The 19,471-nt window shown below is 33.0% G+C and overlaps 1 protein-coding gene across 1 annotated transcript; it reads left to right on the plus strand.

Moving 5' to 3' along the window:
- The first annotated feature begins 262 nt into the window (after positions 1-262).
- On the plus strand, positions 263-14,695 carry LOC141910503 (uncharacterized). The gene is made up of 5 exons (XM_074801196.1): positions 263-584; positions 10,514-10,698; positions 12,512-12,675; positions 14,116-14,291; positions 14,643-14,695. The coding sequence occupies exons 1-5, from the start codon at positions 263-265 to the stop codon at positions 14,693-14,695; spliced, it is 900 nt and encodes a 299-aa protein (XP_074657297.1).
- Positions 14,696-19,471: the final 4,776 nt, after the last annotated feature.

The raw sequence follows: 19,471 nt of genomic DNA on the forward strand, positions 1-19,471 counted from the left end.
TTGATCCCTGCTCATCAGTCCAGTCGCATTGATCTCATTCGAATGTTCCTCCGCTTTTATCCCTGAATCAGGGAATTCAATCTGTCATGAGAATGTATGTTTTGTTCGTGTAACTAGAGTAGCAACGCTTGAAGCGTCCAGTTCGATCACTAGGGAAGTGGACCACACGCGGCAGAAATTTATAAGAGATGATCATGTCGCGCTACATCATTTTGAAGTGAAGGCTTAATCGACCCAGTCCAACAAATTATAAATCACAACCATGCAAGCCGTGTATCTCACCATCATATTTCATTGCATTGGCAAAAGTGAGGCGTATAAATCTTTTGAATCGACGCTCAGATTGTCTACGGAATTGAATGCCGTGACAGAACAACAGCAACAACAACAACATCATGCTGATCTGTCGTTATTGGGATGCGCGATACTTTGTTCAACGCGGTATCAAACTTGTAACTATATGACCTACAACTCCGAAAATAGAAGTTGTGGAATTCCATTCAGAAGCTATTCAGATGTTCTTGTTTTATTCGATCGGGATATTCCAAGGATTCCAGCTTTCTTTGATGAGCTGTTCATGACCGGTAAATAATAATTATTTTCTCAGTGGTTGGTTTCATACCGTTAATGTTTGTGCAATAATAATTTAAAGTGACCATATCGTGTGTTTGACATACGTATGTTCTAAAGTTTGTCCATGCGGCGAGAAACAAGGGGCTTTCTAGTCAGCGTGGTCTTCTTCGGTTTTGATCAGTTTTTTCTCGGTTTCGGAGACCTAGAATGTTGGCTTCATATTTTAAGTCGACTAAATCTGCTACTTTACGCTCGTTTGGCCACTTTTTTTAATGAAATATTTACATTTTTGAGCCATGTGAATATCACTCGGTTGTTTGTTGGTCATCCGTCCAGTAAATAGTAGATTTATGTGGTAAAGCACCTGACGCTTGTATTGGAACAAAACTTCATGTTACGTTTTATTACAAAACATGTCGGGAAAATGTTTTTGCAACAGAAAATAAGGGAAAAGCCAAGCACCTCAGCAGCTGTTCCGGGCGTACAAATGATACTGTTCATACATCAATGTTCATCAATATTGCAAAATCATATTAGTACTAAAACTAGATTGAAATGTCGCACCAATTTTGACTTTTTTTTAGATAAAGATGCTGCATCGAGCTTATCAAACTACATTAAAATATCTCAAGAAGAAACAGATTTGTTTCATTCGTGTTTGTTTCAGGAGACAGCATTTCCCGTTACGGAGCCATCCGCACATTCTCGAAACGAGTGAAAAGCAATGTTTGCATTATTCGTTTTCCGAGTTTAATGATTCGTGTTTAACTAGAGTAACGTGCATTAGGCATTACCCACACACATTGCGTGGATGAAAATAACACGTAGATTATCCACAGGATAATTGCGTACATAATTCATGTGTGTATTTCCCGCTTTTTAATAAACAAAAGAGAGACGACGCGTACGATTGATTCATATAACCGTCGTTTGGTATACAAATTGGTTTTCTGATAAACCGAACGTTGCTATGATTTAAATAGTTGATGAGCCACAATATCAGTATCATCTGCGCATGGTATTAATCACGAATAATTTCATCATTAGTAATCATTAATGAATTTTCATAACAAACATTTTATGTAGTATAGCTCTCTCTGGCCCTCAGTCGCTCTGACGCTCTGTCCCTCTCTCCTGCTCTCCCGCTCTCCCTATCTCCCTGTCTCCCTCTCAAGTGTTTTAATTAATAAGTTAATGAAGTGTTTTAATTTCACTACGGTTTCCTTCCATTTCAAAAGAGATGACGACGGCAGAGTCTGGTTTACCTTCAAAACTGGAGCCTGTTTGGCACGGGTGTAATAGGATAAGTGTCTTATCATACCAGAGGTCGAAAGGTCGAGCTGATAGAAAATAAATTCTCACACGCTCGAGTTTATTTTTATTTTTCACTCACTCAACCTTTCAACCTCTGATATGAAACAACACTTACCCTATTACTCTAATAATATTCATATATATGAACATTATATAAATGGATATCATATATATGAAATCAATTTTAATAAAAAACCTGTATAATAAATGGAGAGTAAACAAATACACAGTGACTTCTTAAATAGAATTAAAGATACGACAAATGTCAAATCTGTAGATTATAAATTCAAAAAGTTAACAGAATTAACATTACATAAGAAATATCAAATTACAAATATTGAACCATTTAGTAATAGATATGGTGATAAATTAGTTATTCACTTAGAATATGAAGGATTAAAAGGAAATAAATATAAATTCAGAACATATTTACCTGATAGATTTCATAGATTATCCAGTGAATATCTAGAAGTGTGTTCTGGTGATTTCTATTTCATATATAAAGGTAAGAATGAAAAAGGATGTCATGATATAGATTTCGAATAATATAAAATCAATTTTAATAAAAAATTTGATATTAAAATTGAAGCAAATAAGTACTACTGTCCAACATGTAAAATCAATATATAGATAAATCTCAAAAACAAGACATAATGATACTAAATCTCACTTAGAGAATAAATTGAAATTACAATGATGATATATTAGAAACTAAATTAAATAAATCAAAGAATGAAAAAGAAATATATAAATGTGATACGTGTAATCAATCATTCAGTAACAGAAGATATTATGAACAACATTTAAAATCTAAAAATCATATTAGAAATATCAATAATGATATTTTAGGTGAAGATTATTTTGATAAAGATATTAATAAGAAACAAAGCATAATTAGAAGAATAAATAATAAAAGACCATACATGGAAGATATTATATTAATTCATTAGATGATAAAAAGATTTTGAAATAACTGAAGCATTTAAAAGTGATATTGGACCAGCTGCTATTGAATTTAAATTTTATAAAGGCAAAACATTAGACGAAAATAACAATAAAACATTTAGAAAATATGAAAAATATTATAAGAATAATTACAGACGTAGAATATCCTAAAATTAGTATATCTGCTAAAGTTAAATTTATAAAATCTTAAGATAAACCAATACATCATTCACAAAATATTATTTCAAAATAAAATATAGATGATAGATTAAATAAATGTAATAATGAAACTTTAAAAAAATTGAAGAGAAATATTTTGAAGGATCTGGTTTAATATTTGATGAAATAATATTTATGACATTACATGTGTACAATACAAAATATAATAATTTAACTAAATCAAAACCAATTGATGAAAATAATTTATCATATTATAAAGATGATAATATAAATGCATCAAGTTATATCAAATTACCATTTAAAACTAATGTTGTTATAAGTGTACTAAATGAAGATGATGTTTTGTATGGTCAATGATAAGTTGCTTACGTCCAACAGAATATATTACACATAGTTTTAGATTAACAATTTATATACCATTTGAAAATGATTATAAGATAGACAGTTATCCTGTGAGAATTAAGAATATTCCGAAAATAGAAAGAGATAATAATCTAAAAATAAATGTATTTGATTTAATCAAATTAACAAATACAAAAGGTAATAATATTAAACAATATACATTAGAACCTTTGTATTTATCAAACGATTGTGATTCAAATGGTGTTATAGATATATTATATTATGAGAATCATTATATGTGGATAAAACAAATTGATTTATTTTTTAATTCGGAAAATGATTATACTCGTAAAATATATCTAAGTAGAAAATGTATAACTAAATTCAGTAATGAAAGTGCATTATTAAATCATAAACAATTATGTGATAATCATGATTTTTGTAAGTTAATTTTACCAAATGAAAAAGATAAAATATTAGAATTCTAAAAATGTGATTACAAAAATAAAGTACCATTTGTTATATATGGTGATTTTGAATCATTAAACAAAGAGTTAACTGATCAAGATAGAAAAGAAATATATTATAAAAGAATGACATTAAATCCTAATGAAAATGATTTTTCAGAACCACCAATAACAAATACTATTAAAAAAATTCATCAAAGTGCTGCAGCGTTTGGATTATATATAAAATCTGATTATCCAGAACTGATTAAAAGTGAATATTATTATTATAGAAATGAAAATGTTATCAATCATTTTTGTGACTTATTAATTGAATATGAAATTAAATTCAATGAATTATTAGATACAAATATAGAAATTAGAGTGACAGAACAAGATAAAGAAGAATTTGATTTTGCAGATAAATGTTATTATTGTAGTCAAGTATTCTATTCATTTGATAAAAAAGTAAGAGATCATGATCATTTGAATGGTAAATCTAGAGGAGCAGCACATGAGAATTGTAACTTACAAGCTAAGAAAATCAATTTTGTTCCAATTATATTTCATTATTTATCATGATATGATGCACATTTATTTATCAAGCAACTATGTCATAAAATAGAAGAAATCAATAATGAAATAGAAAGATTAAATTCAAATAGATCAAAAGATGTTGCTTAAATACCAACTTATAAATTCAAAATGTTAGCTAAAACATCTGAGAATTATATATCTTTCCCATTTGGATGTCTAAGATTTATAGAGTCATATAGATTTTTGAGTAGTTCATTAGATAATTTATCAAAAAGTTTAATTGATGATGAATTAAAAATATTAAAACAACATTATCCAAATAATGATGATTTTCAATTAATGAGATATAAAGGCGCGATTCCATATTCATTTTATAAATCGCATAATGATTTTAACATAACTGAATTATTAAAAGAACAATTTTATGATGAATTTAGATCCGAGTATGTTAAAGATAGAGTTTATAATAGAACATTGAATATTTGGAATCATTTTGGAATGAAAAATCATGGACAATTAGTAGATTTATATTTAAAATCAGATGTATGATTATTTACTGATATATTTGAAAGTTTTAGAGATGTGAATCTAAAATATTTTAGTATCAGGTTTGACTCAGGATTGTGGATTAAAATACAGATATAAAATTGGATTAACAAAAATAGAACAATTATTATTATTTGTAAAATCTATAAGAGGAGGTGTTTCAGGTATATTAGGTGATAGATATTTCAATGTAAATGATAATCCTGGATATAAGTTATTATATATAGATGCAAATAATCTATATGGTTGGGCAATGATGGAACCACAGGCTTATGGAGTATTTCAAATAACTGAAATTTGACAGCACGAAAATGCTGATAAATTTGATTGGAAGAAAAGAATTCTAGAAATTGCAGATGATTCAGATACTGGTTACTTTTTTGTTGTAGACTTGGAATATCCTGAATATATCAAATTTAAATCTAGAAATCTAGAGTACTGTCCCGAACATAAAACTGTAACACATGAAGAATTATCAAATTATCAAAAAAGAATTAAACCTGAAAATCATATTCATACAGAAAAGTTAATGGTAACTCAGGAAGATAAATATAATTATGTAGTACATTATAGAATTTTAAAATTCTATTTGAATCAAGGAATGATTCTAAAAAAGTACATATATATATTTCATTTAGTCAATCTAAATGGTTAGAAAAATATATAGATTTTAATACCAAACAGAGAACCAAAGCTAAAACTGATTTTGAGAAAGATTTTTTCAAGTTAATGAATAATGCATTCTTTGGTAAGACTTGTGAAAATATTAGATTCAAACATATCCTAAATTTATTGGTAACAGAATATTTAGCTGCAGTTAAAATGAGGAGAACTTCTATGAAATTTAATAAACCAATTTATGTTGGAGCATCAGTTTTAGAAATATCAAAATTATTAATGTATGAATTTTACTATAACGTATTACAACCTCATTTTGGAGAAAAGCATATAGATATCTTATATTTTGATACAGATTCTTACATATTTAAGATAAGAACTAATAATATAACAGATGATTTAAAAACAGTAAAACATCATTTTTATTTCAGTTACTATCCTAAAAATCATGAATTCTTTAACAATGATAATGAAAAAGTTCCTGGGAAGTTTAAGGATGAATACGGTGGTGAAGAAATGATAGAGTTCATTGGAATTCGATCTAAATCGTATAGTTATGAAACTAAAACTCATGAATCTAAAAAATTGAAAGGTATGACAAAAAGCGTTGTTGAAAAAAACATTAATTTTAAAGATATCATCAATTGTATATTTAATGAAGAAGTTAGAAAACATAAGATGAAATGTTTAAGATCTGAAGATCATGAAATGTTTATTGAAGAGATAGAAAAGGTTAGTCTTATCCCTTTCGATGATAAACGATATATATGAGATAATGGAATCCACACAGTTGCATATGGTTGCAATTTAGATGAATGCTTAAAATTTAAAAGGGATGAAGAGAATGAGAATGAGATTATGAACAGGGTTCTAACATGTTAATCGACTTTAATAATATATGTATGATAAATGGAGAGTAAACAGCCACAAACTATAAATATTACGCATAGTGTTGTTAATATCTATCATAGAAAATGTTCTAAGTGTGAATTAATAAGTAAACAATCTTCAGAATATCATAAAGATAAGACTAAGTTTATGTAAATGTTTATGATCTAAAGTATCACAATTATTCAGTAAAGATAATCACTCAGAAACACTTACAAATTTATTAAATTGTTCAGATAAATCTTCAAAATCATGGATTATATATCAGTTCGATGATCATATGAATATAAAAAACTATGGAGATTATTTCCATATAGATTATGTATTACCGATACCTAAATTTAATATGAATGATGAATATAATAAGACATTGATATGGAATTGGAAGAACCTGAGACCCCTCGAAAAGAAAGGAAATATAATCAAGTCTAACAAACTAGATGTGAAATTTTATTTGGATTAATTAGATAAACCGAAGGAATTTATTGAATTATGGAATTATGAACCAAATAATGAACAATACGTTGAATCTTTATTAAGTGGTTGAAGAATAGTTTGTGGAATTTAATATCGAGAATCCGAAATGACGTATCTGGACAGTTATAGTAACTGCTCCGCATCGATAGACAAAAGTAGTGAGATATTAAACAGAACTCAAATAAAATATTAGAAAAATTACATATCTTAACTAGCTATTAAATTCTATTATATTTTAATTCAAAATCTATTATTTCTTTTCAAAAAAGAGAATACTTTATATCACAATTCTTTAACTTAACTAGCTAGTATTAACGCAAAGAGTTACTAGTATCACTTGAAGAATAAGTATAATTTTTTTAAATCACTTTTTCCTAATTATAAAAGTCTAATAAATGTCCTCATAAATGTCTAAGAAATCTAATAAGAATAATATTGATATTGAAAAAACATAAGATGATTTAGGTATTACTGATAATAATGATAATGTAGCAACTAATAGTGTTAATAATATTGACATTGAGTACTATTTATATTGTAAACATCAACTTGAGTTACTAATTGCTAGGGGTAAATGCAAAGAATTTCTAAGTAAAATTATAACATATCAAGAATTAGACTCTATGGATAAAGAAAAAGTAATAAAATATTTTAAATATATGAAGAAGCTAAATTAGCCCGAATAGATGATTCTATTAGTGATGGAATAGTAAAATGTATATAATTTAAAACTGTATTGAATAAATACTTTAGGATTTTTGACGCCATTATCTAAAGTATCTATAAGTTCAGTAATAAAATATGTTTCTTTTAATGATATTTGTTTAATCATAGTAATATTATAGATTTTATATTGGCTTCCATACACTAAATTTGTTGCTGAGATTTTTAATTTTTAATGTTAAATAATGAAAATAAGTCATCAGTGTCATTGATTTCGATTTTGAATTTAGGTTCTTCTTCTTTCTTCATTTTTATAAAAAAAACATTTACTAAAATGAATCTAACTCATTCAAATATAAATATTCAATGTTAAAATATGAATTATTTCTCACACTTTACTCACACTTTTATAATTATTATATAATTGATTTTCATATATATGATATTCATATAAATAATGTTCATTTATTTGAATATTATTAGAGTAATAGGGTATATGTCTTTTCATATCAGAGGTTAAGAGGGGCGAGTGAGTGAAAATGAGCTCGACCTCTCGACCTCTGGTATGAAAAGACATATACCCTATTACTCACGGGCATTCCTTATGAAAAATTGTTTTAATTCGTGAATTCAAAGTTCTTTTATTATTTCATTTTATCTTTCTGAATTAATTATTTTGTAGTCAAATCAAGGCCAAAAATATACATTTGTTTACGGTCCACGTCCAAAATTTCGTAGGGTACAGGTAGGCAGGAAAACTATTTCATATTTGGAAAAAAATATTTTTCACAAAATGAAAAATATTTTAACAAAATTCATATGATATCACAAATCTGAGGGTGGCTAAATATTGAGTCTTGACAACCTTTTCCAATGTATGACCGCGGAAGCAACATACCGGTACCGTAACAAACTAGGGGTCCAGGGACACTATGCCCACTTGAGAAGTGGTTCCAAATGCTCAACAATCTAACAACTTCAATATTCAACGCCCCCTGGTGACCATGTACAAAAACTAATGCCCTTGAAATTCACCAAAATCATAGAGCATGTCAGCAGCTATGATTTTGTAATTGATTGTGATAACAAAATATGCCTCGTTACTAATTTTATAAGGAAATGCTAAGTTATTCTATTATTCAACAACCGCTGTTGACCATAAGCAAAACCCAATGACCTTAAAACTAACCACAATCATAGAACACGTCATGAACTACAACTTTGCAATTGATCATGGTAACAAAATATGCCTTTGTACCGATCTTATAAGGAAAAACTAAGTTATTTTACTATTCAACACCCCCTGGTGACCATAGAAAATAACTAATGTCCTTAAAACTCATCACAATCATAGATGATGTCATCAAGTTATTGTATTATTCCACGCCCCCTGGTGGCCATATACAAAACCAATTGACCTTGGAACTCACCAACATCATAGAACACGTTATGAGCTACAACTTTCCGATTGATTGTGGTTACACAATATGCTAAGGTACCAATATAATGTGGAAAAACGTTTCCAACCTACGAATCAGTACTGATGACACCAAAATGGCCGCCAATTATGTCATAATTGGTTGATCACAAATACCTGCCTCAGGTATAAAAGATCCCTTTTCAAATAATACCCAATACAAATTGCAATGAGCAATGGCAAACCAGTAGGAAGCTACAGAACTCAGAATTCCGGCCAAAATTGAAATTTTTGGGCATTAAAAAGGTCATAGGACGGCCGTCTTGAGTTCGATCGACTCAATTCTTCTTAAGCTGATGGGCCCTTGGGGGAATCAAATATGAACGAAACATCAAGTTAATTGATCGAAGGGTCTTCAAAACTTCCCTCAAAAAGTTCAAAAATGTGTATAAAAGTGCTGATTTTGGCGACAACAATGGCTGCCAGTCGGCCATCTTGATTTTGACAGGGCCAGTTTTGGGGCTGAACATGTGGTTAGGGTAGATGTGTATCCCAAATATCAAGACATTACATTGAAGCGTCTTTAAAACTTCCCAAAATAACTGGATTCCGTCTACGGACGAACGGACGGAAGGACGACGGACGAAAAGTGAACGCAATAGCCCGCTGGGACTTAAGTCCGGAGTGGGCTAAAAATCGGCGTATGTATTAGTAGATCGTTTTAAATCCTGGATTTTACCACTAAAGCATTCAGACCTCTACCTATACCTATAGTTTGCAGCTAAGTTTTTTCAGGTCACAAGAAAGTATAATTTGTTACAAATTCTATCAAACAGAAAACACAGCGCTCATCTTCTGCTATAATAGTTTAAATGAAAGCTTATTTTCATGTCAAACGTGCACGCGCCAGCAAGCAGCGTTACAGTATCACTACTACTGCATTTGGAATTCGCACGTGTAGGGCACCTTGCCCAATGAAACGTTCGCCATTATGGCTTTCCCATAATTATCTTTTGTAGTGCTGCAATTCCCCGTATATTCCAAAAACAGCCAATCAGATTCGCTCGTAGAGACAACACCCCCAGCCGAGGTCATTCCAATTTTGTACGCGAGAGCTTAGAATTTTCCTGCCAAAAACTGCTTTTCGTAGAATTCTAACAAAGTTGACCATGTCATCGATCGCATCGATTATACGTGGTTTAGGCCGAGAACCAATGAAACAAATTGCTCACGTAAAAAACGTACCACGAATTTACATAATTGGCTCAATGCAAACTTCAATATCGCTCACAAAGGTCAACCAAAAATCAGCGATACTAAAACAATACCTCTTTTCATTTTTCCTAGATATTAAGTAGGTACCGATTATTCCAAGTAAATAAGAAAATGCATTGAGACACCGACGCGCCAATTGCCTGATATTTAAGAACATGTAGTAAGAACCTCTGCTGCAATCGCATACCGAGCTTCCAAATGTGTAATACCTAGTACTGCGAACCAGTAACTTTCTGGGTTGGCTGAAGTAGGGAAATGCTTGTGTCTCAATGAAATAATTTCTCATTTGCAGACGCGTGGGTTTTGCTGTTCATAGCTAGCTCTGGAGACAGCAGTTCATCCCCTGGTAGTATATATGATGGATGGATAGGCGCACCATCTGCGAAAGAGCCACCGCCAGGGGGCTCTAAATATAGATGTAACTGTATTTGGAAAAGTCCAATAGTTACACAGTGGAACTCATTAGGTATAAAAAAGGTAGGTAAAATATTTCTAGAACATTCTATTTTTCAACGTACATATGCATTCAATTCCAAATCCGTTGCTACGAATTTTCAAAATTTGTATACCTCGCTAACTACTATGCACCATTTAAGTGTGCTACAGTGTGAGTCGATGTTCACTACGTCAGCAATATCTTCGTTTACAATTATTGATAAATGTGCATTTTGGTGAATATATTTTATTGTAATCACATCACGACATTTTCTAATTCAATGAATTTAGACATTTTTAACGATGAATTTTGAATGGATGTGAGCTCCGACACCAATATTGGGGTTATTCTCGTTAGAATGGTAAAAGGTCAATTCAATTCAATTGTCGCTTTATTCAAATTCAATCCAACTTTATTGGTGCTTTATGTCATATCTTATTAATTCATTGTCGACAGTTTAAGGCAATGTATTTAAGTTATTTTTGAATAAACTTTCAAGATATTTTTCTTGTTAAGGTATATTTGTAAAAGACACACTACTGATGTAAGGTTCGTTAAAAAGTTTAGGCTAAAAACAAAGTTTGAATCGTTATCCATGTTGTACCGGTAGCAATTAAAACCATGGTTTGAATTAAACTTCTTCGTGAAACAAGATCCTGTGCATCGTCAAAAGCGAAATAGAATATTGTGTAAAACCTATTTTTCAAATGTGAAATGTGTATAAATGATACGCGTGTTACCAATTTAGATTTTAGTAAAGCCATTACTGAGAAATAAGACTAAGTGGGCTACTTTCACCAGCTTGCCCAGCAGGTGCGCGTTTGCTGTGGAACACCCACGATCGCTGACGTCAGTGTTCTCAAACAGATATTTCTGCGCGCGTTTTTCCACTGAAGAATAACTAACTTTTGGTACGCTTTATGAATAGCGAAGCTATGGCAAACTAATAGATTTGATTAAGAACAATAAACTTAGCTTTATTAGATAGGTTTCAAAACATTATCACGATAGGTAGAACACAATATCCGTGTTGACGCGATGAGGAGAGAATCCCACAATGATAATAAAAAGTCCGAAAATGAAACTTCGAGATAGTACTTCGAGATAACTGGTTAAACTCAACACTTGATTTCCCCTTTGATTATTTGTTATTTGTTCTCTCATCAATTTCGTCTCTGACTTAACTTGTATTCACCTTTGTTTTAATTTAAGTGCCCCCTAGTTTGTCTTTCTTTTTACTACTGACTTTAAGTTTCATTTATATTTATACTCACTATTGTTGTTTATAATCACCCCTTAGTTTGCTTCCCTTTAATCTATTTTAGCGTGTAACTGTTTCTACGTTAATTTTCCTTTAGGTTGTATCATCTCTGATTACTTGAATTAGTCTCTTTGTCTCTGGATTGTATATATATCTCATAATTTCTGTAGTATCTCATTATTCCTGAAGATGACTATTAGGATATAGTCGAAACGTTGAAATAAACTACTATCTCGAAGTTTCATTTTCGGACTTTTTATTATCATTGTGGGATTCTCTCCTCATCGTTTCAAAACATTCCTTGGTCTGATATAATCCAACAGCTTCAATTATCTCTAATCCCGCCTCGCATAGTCACCGTTCGTGGCGCATATTTAATACTTAAGAAGTTTTTTAAGATTTCTGAATTATTTCTGGTATATACCATTGATAATGTTAATAAGACAAATAAGTGATTTTTTCTATAAGGCTGATTCCAGCTTGTCATTCATATACTAAGGTATCATTTGGAAAGTAAATCTCAAAACGTAGGAATTATAGGGCATCAGACCTTTAAAGACTCAAAACTTCCTTTCGTTCTATCGTTTACGTAGGTAAAACTTAGCCTTTATGCCGGTGGCCACGAGGTTGCATTCCTACAATTCGATGGTACTGGATCTGATACGATTAACTGGTTTTCAAAAAGCCGATTGCTCTCATCAACGTGGACCGATTTAACACCCCATTCGCCAACAAATTTTTTTTCAATAGTAGGAGAGTAAGTTATCACCGCATGCGGTGTTGTCATATCGCGGAAAGACGGAATCGCGGAATTTTCCAAAAACGCGGAATTTCTTCATTTTTACTATAAATAGTAAACGGGTTTTCCCACGGGGATACCCACTGTCGGACAGGGCACCGGACCCAGGTTTTCAACACCGGGAATTAGTATTTGATAATTTATTATATCGCCAGTCAACAACTTAACGATACTGTTACAAATAATGGAGAACCTAGGCAATACCATAGAATGGCAATACGTGCTTTGCGAATTCAGTGATACAGAGTATCGCTGCATTAACTGAAGGAATACAAATCGATGGTACGTAAACGTAGGATTTGTGATGACACCATGGGTCATTCTCCAGGACTCAGTTCCGAGTTAAGATTTGACTCTGGTCTCTGGATTTAAAACATTGGAAATGAATTGATTCTAAGTAACTCAGAGTTAACTCACAAAACTGTGGAACTGGATCGATGTCAGACGAAAATAAATAGACATTATGTATATTTCATTCTGCCTTAGGATTGTTCATGCGTGTTGTGTGTCTACATTGTTGTTAAAATCGAATGTGGTTTATCTTTTAGAATTAAATGATATGAAAGATTATAAAATGGTTTCGTTTTTTTTAATGTTTACTTTGTGACTGCTATAACACATATGTTCCTATGCTGATTATTTGGATCAAAAGAATCTTATTGGTAGCGGTACTGGACGGCCGTAAAATTATAATAATTTCAAAGGAATTTGAACCGGAACTTGTTTGGTCGTAGGATTTCATGTTTGCAACCATCTACAACTACGGTCCGACACCGCGAACGTGCTCAATATTTATCTGATAATATTCGTTTCTGAAGTTCTCAAAAAGTCGATGAACTTCGATAACCGAAGTTTGCCTAGTAGAAATAGACATTAGGTGGCTGGTCTCTTTCACCCCACTTGATTCTGACTTCTTCTACAGGTGGCAGCCAGTCAACGGTATCGTAATATAATATTTCCATATAAAATTGCCTGCAAATAATGGGATTCGAACCTAACTCGTTGCATTGATCGGTCCGGTGCCCTGTCCGACAGTGGGTATCCCCGTGGGAAAACCCGTTTACTATTTAAAGTAAAAATGAAGAAATTCCGCGTTTTTGGAAAATTCCGCGATTCCGTCTTTCCGCGATATGACAACACCGCACCGCATGGGGAGGGGGTTGGGGATTTTCTATCATCTATGATTTACGTTAAGGAATGAGTTTCCATTCCTGAAATTTGGAACCATTGATAAAGTATGGCTCTTTCTTGCCATCCTCAAAATATTTTCTAGCGCTGTGTAAGGATTGTGATGCATTTTGGCAAGCTGTTTGAATTCTATGTGCAAGAAAATGAATAATTAATAGATTGTACGTAATATCTGGATCAATATTTCTGTTCTACTTTTTAAAATTTTAGCTCGACGTCCGCCATTATTCGTCGCAGATTTTTTGTAAATTCGAACTATGGTGGGTGCCCAAACGATCAGTTATGGATGGCAGTTCAAGACCCGAAGCCTCAATTGGGAAGCTGTAGTTATGATAGAAGAACAGATACACCTCTCATAGCTTATTCTCCGTATGAAACGAAAACAGGTAATGGTTAACTTGCATACCGATACATAGTTTACTTTCATTCTTTTCATTATTACTAATTGCAAAGGAATCGATAGATAAGGATTATCTGATTTCGAATCTAAAGTTAATGTGACGTAGGCAATTACGGGACTGATAAGTACTTAGTTTAATTCTTAATCTAAGTTTGGTAGAAGATTAAGTTCATTTACAGCAGATGTTTAACCTCCTGAAATAGAATTAGATGTTTTTGCGATTTTTTTGGGAAGCTAACGTTGTTCATTCTACATACGCACATGGCCCATGGCATTTTATTAAGCACCTGGGTGGCTAATGACGATGATGATATTCTTGCAAATCCTTTTCTTTCAGGCATTTCAAATCTGCAGTATGCCGAACAAATGGTGATATATGCGCGTCTATAGTATCATTGCGTGGCGAAATTTTACTTCATTACCATTTTGTATATTCTATATTCATACTACATATTGATATGCAAATTTCTACCATAAGCCACTATATACATACTATGTAGGGTACTAAATAGGTACGTAGTGTGTAAATCGGGTACTTAAATTTTGAACTTTAAATTTTGAACTGTATGCATTTTTCGACAAACATGCGACTAGACGGATTTTAATGGGCAATGTTATCAATTGGTTGCAATAGGACGACTGTAAAACTTGCTTAAGAATGAACATTTGAAACAACTTAGTAAAAAAAGTGAAATTATTGATTGATTAGCAAGTCACGGTATCATTCTATTCAATCAAGGCATCATTTCACTGCATAAGATTCAATCAGAATTTGATCGCCATCAACACCAAGGGATGACGTGGAGGCGTTGAGACGAGAACGATGTAAAGCGACAAATATTCCACGCGCACTGTTGTATGTCTCGATACATTCGCTACATTCATGTCACTAAAGGCTGTACCCACCTCATTGAATGTTAGGTTCAAAATGATACCTCTTTTCTACGCAGCGACCGAGTTGGAAAAAATCATGCTGAAAATTTGTAAAAATAAAATCCTGCCTGCGTGGTGAAGAGTTTCCATAAATCTCTGCTTTTTTTCTATAAATATCTTGCATTGTTTGTTCTGCTTTGTGCAGATAGCTAACTTTCATAGTGCCCGCAACAGGGCTAAGGTAGAGATAACTTATCAGATCTTATCGTAGAAATATTCCACGTCGGTTTTTGCGACGGTAATCGGCAAACCGTGTCAGAAGGAGAGCGTTCTTTGAACGAAACATCCGGCTGTAATAGGAATTACGAACCCCTAAAGTATCTTATTAATCATGCCAGCACTTCAATAGTGATGAATAAAGGTTGGTTTGATAGAAGCTTTCAACGGAGTGATTTTTCCTTTAGGATCAACTGTGTTGATCCTTATGGAATGGTCATGAGGGTAACTTTCTGTTAGCCCTTGGTGGCACAAAGTGTAACCAATGGATAAACACAAATGATATTTTGTCATTAAGAGGGAAATAGGTATTGGAATTGATATGGCAAGTTTCGTCCATCAGCTCTAAGCCGTTTGGAAGTGCTAGGAGAAAATGTGCAAAACCTCAATGAATTTATTCCCATTCTTCTAATCGATGCTTGACCTTGTTTCCTGACATTACAGAGAAATCCCTTCGGAAGGGTATCACTTGGAAATCCCTCTAGATGGATTTTCCCAGTGACATCATTATCAAGAACTGTTCTACCATGTACTTACGACTTATAGGGAAAACCCATTACTAAGTCTTATCATCGAAGTTCAACATGCTTACTACACAGTCTACGATGATTTCATCTTGATCAGCTGTTAATATATTATTGCAAATCCAAGAACAAATCAATTTTTGAGCTTAAAACTAAAATGTACTCATTTGATCCTACTGGACCCATGGTCATTTATGGTTAACATGCAAACGAGTGACGATGGTTAACATGATGTATCAACGCAATGAGTACCAGAGTGAAAATATGAAAACGGAAAAAGCCTTGATATATCATAATTACATTTGAAAAACAGATACTTGGGCGATGCTAAAGACCCAGCGCAAACGGCAGGGAAAAACCGTTTTATCCTCGTAAAAAACGTTTTCAGTGTATTTTGTTATGTTCAATGCGTTTATAATTAAAACTGAAAACGCCGGACAGAAAAATGCGAAAAAGCATCGCTCGGTTCGCGAAAAAGTTGTGTAAGCCAATTGTCCTATTTCTAGTTTCAGTATTGTTGTGATGATGTTTATCGACCAGTGATGTGGATCCGGGTCGGGTTCTCCAACTAGCGTTGTGCTAATGATTTCTCTCGACGATGTTGCGAGGGACACTCTCTTATGCCGGATAACAGTCCTTGGTCTTGACTTTCTTATAAGGTTCCCGTATATAACTTAACAATTTCTTAAGTTATTTATTCGTTTATTTTCTCTTACCAGATGTATACAAGATCATTCCCCGGAGCTCCCGTGCTTACTAAAACCTCCCTATTTATATTACTTTCTCTTTAGTAACGTGCGCAGGCCCTCTTCCACACAGGGCTTGTGACGTATTCATACGTCACAACATTCCTCCCATCCATGTATGGGCGATGACGTATCTGCATACGTCACAATTTTCTATTTATATATTTTTGCACTCATCAGAGCTCATGGCCGCACCATATTAGTTTTACCTACATAGACACATACGTCACTTCCAGACTTGTTTATTTATATCATTTCTATTTATGTTTATGTATGACGCACATTTCCACGCAGGTTGTCTGGCATTCCAACACTTGCCATGAACTCCAACTTCCGTGCATTACTTGTTGATATCGTTTAAACGCTGATAACTGAACCCTACTAATATGTTCCCGAAAGCTTGTTGGTATGATTAATGAACGCCCAATAATATATGTCCTAAAAGTCTTCATAATAGTATCACAAGCGATTGCCAAATATATTGATTAGTTCTTTCGCAAACTTGTGTTGATTGCGGATGGTACGGAGCAGTGAAATGTTGCTTTAAATAAAATAATTCAAGAAGATGCGAGCCCTAACTAACTTAAACAGTTTTCCCGCGATTTTTTTTTTGAGAAAATCTTCGCTACCTCTTATGTTTACTGAGTTTTGGAGGTAAAGCCTCGGTCCATTTACTACAGCTAGCTACCAGCTACCAGGATATGCTTATTACCACAGGGAGTCTCCGGAAGATTGCGAAGGAAGTCAATATGCCATCTGGTGAAGTCTTCGATCGGAAATGTTTGTAGAGGCGGCGTTGGAATACTTTAAGACTATGGTAATTTTGTTTGACCTGTTCGCAATTTTCACAAGTTGAAACGTATTTCTCGGAGTGTTCTTTACATAGATTTCCAATGATATCTATTGCGATAAACCCCCAACGATCTCAACATTGGTGACAAACTCCACCCAAATTGTATATACTTTGAGTTTGTTTAATGAATTTTATTTAAACTTAAAAAGTGTAAATAGCTGCAAATCAGCGTAACGGGTTTTCTGCGCTGCAGTTCCATTTCATAATCAGAAATGAAGGGAATTACAGAAATCCAATATTGCATTTTGGGGGTTTGAACCTAATTTCGCACCACTGGTACTATACAATCCTGAAAATTTAAAACGAGGATGCTTCAAGTTATAGTACTCATGTAACTATAGTAATTTAACAGTAACTATAGTAATTTAACAGTTTATTTCGTCTAATCTGAGTGAGAACAGAATTCCAGTTTGAATAGGCCTACAACAGCAGTTTCGTCACGGCGGTATTGGTAATGGACGATTCAAGATGACATCTCCGTGAAATAGCCAATCAGAACTAGTCGTAACGTTCACTGCAAGAGGATATGCCGTGAAGTGACAATTAAGTCCGGTGAGCCACGAGAGGAGGGAACTTCAATTTACATATGGAATTGACGTCCAAGACTGATTCTAACAACAATAATCGCAAACGGTACTATCACTTAAATTACGGATCGTATCACAGCTGCTACAGACAGTCTTCATATTTAGTAATTGATGCATCGGGTAGGTATTTCATCTGACATTGGGCCTAATATCAGCGATGATATCTGTAATTTGCTGAGACTGATTAGTATGACCGCCGATGCGACACACACGGAACAACGGAATCCGGACGTACCGGACCGATTCAATTAAATGTAAAGACGCGTAGAATGAATAAACCTTTTTGAATATTCTTATGATTGATTTACGCGAACAAAAAACAGCGAACTGAATACTTTTGAAATGCATATATATTGCGTTTTTCACTGTTGCGTGTTTGCGTACGAGTCAGAATGACGAGCATTCCGTATTTTAGTCCATTTATGTTATTTCGTGAATAAATGTCAAGTCCACGTTTTTTCCTGGGTGCGTGTGAGTATTGAATATCTGAAGGGACATGCCGATAGCCATCGCTAAGTAGATTTCCACCGGTGTTGTCTGACGGTAAGTCTCAGATAGGACGTACAGTATAAAGCATGCGTTTTCAGAAGGACCGTGATATTTCTTTCAGAATCCAACATTTCGTTTGGAAGCTGTCAGTTATTGAATCTGATAGTTGAATTTTATGTACGAAACTAAGTGAAAAATTTATAATAATGATAATTATCAACAAAATTCCAATATAACGCAATTTGCAAAAACCCTTATTAACGTACAATTACAATCAGCTTTCGGGAATTAATACCGAGTTCCATAGCAAAATGTAAGGCTAAAGCCAACTTGTGTTTCCATAACTTTCTTCATTCGACAAGAGCTACGTTTCACCAAGTTTCATCAGGATCGGTTCAGAGGTAATTAAAAACTTTACATTTCAGAGGTAACTAAAAACTTCTTCGTAAGAAGTATCTTCATATTAATCTTTGTAATGAAATGGGTTTCCAACCTTACTGAGACGGTGGTCGTATGTGATTGTCCTGATGACAGAAAATAATCCGTTATAATATCATTCCGACAGAAAGTGAAAAGAACTGGTACAATTCAACCGGTTCAAATATTTTTACTTTACGATTTTCACCATTTGAAATGTATTCTTGTATATATTCATATTAAATTTGATTACATAAGGCCATGCAAAACATGCGTTTAACTTTCTGCGCGCGTGTAAAACGTTTGTCAGTAAATAGTAACTAGAATGTCACTGAAGACGACTGATGCCCCCACTGATGTCCCCACGTCAGGTGAAACACCTGAGTGTAAAATACACCTCG

Source organism: Tubulanus polymorphus, chromosome 9 (genome assembly GCF_964204645.1).
Source record: "Tubulanus polymorphus chromosome 9, tnTubPoly1.2, whole genome shotgun sequence".
NCBI classification, from domain to species: Eukaryota; Metazoa; Nemertea; class Palaeonemertea; order Tubulaniformes; family Tubulanidae; genus Tubulanus; species Tubulanus polymorphus.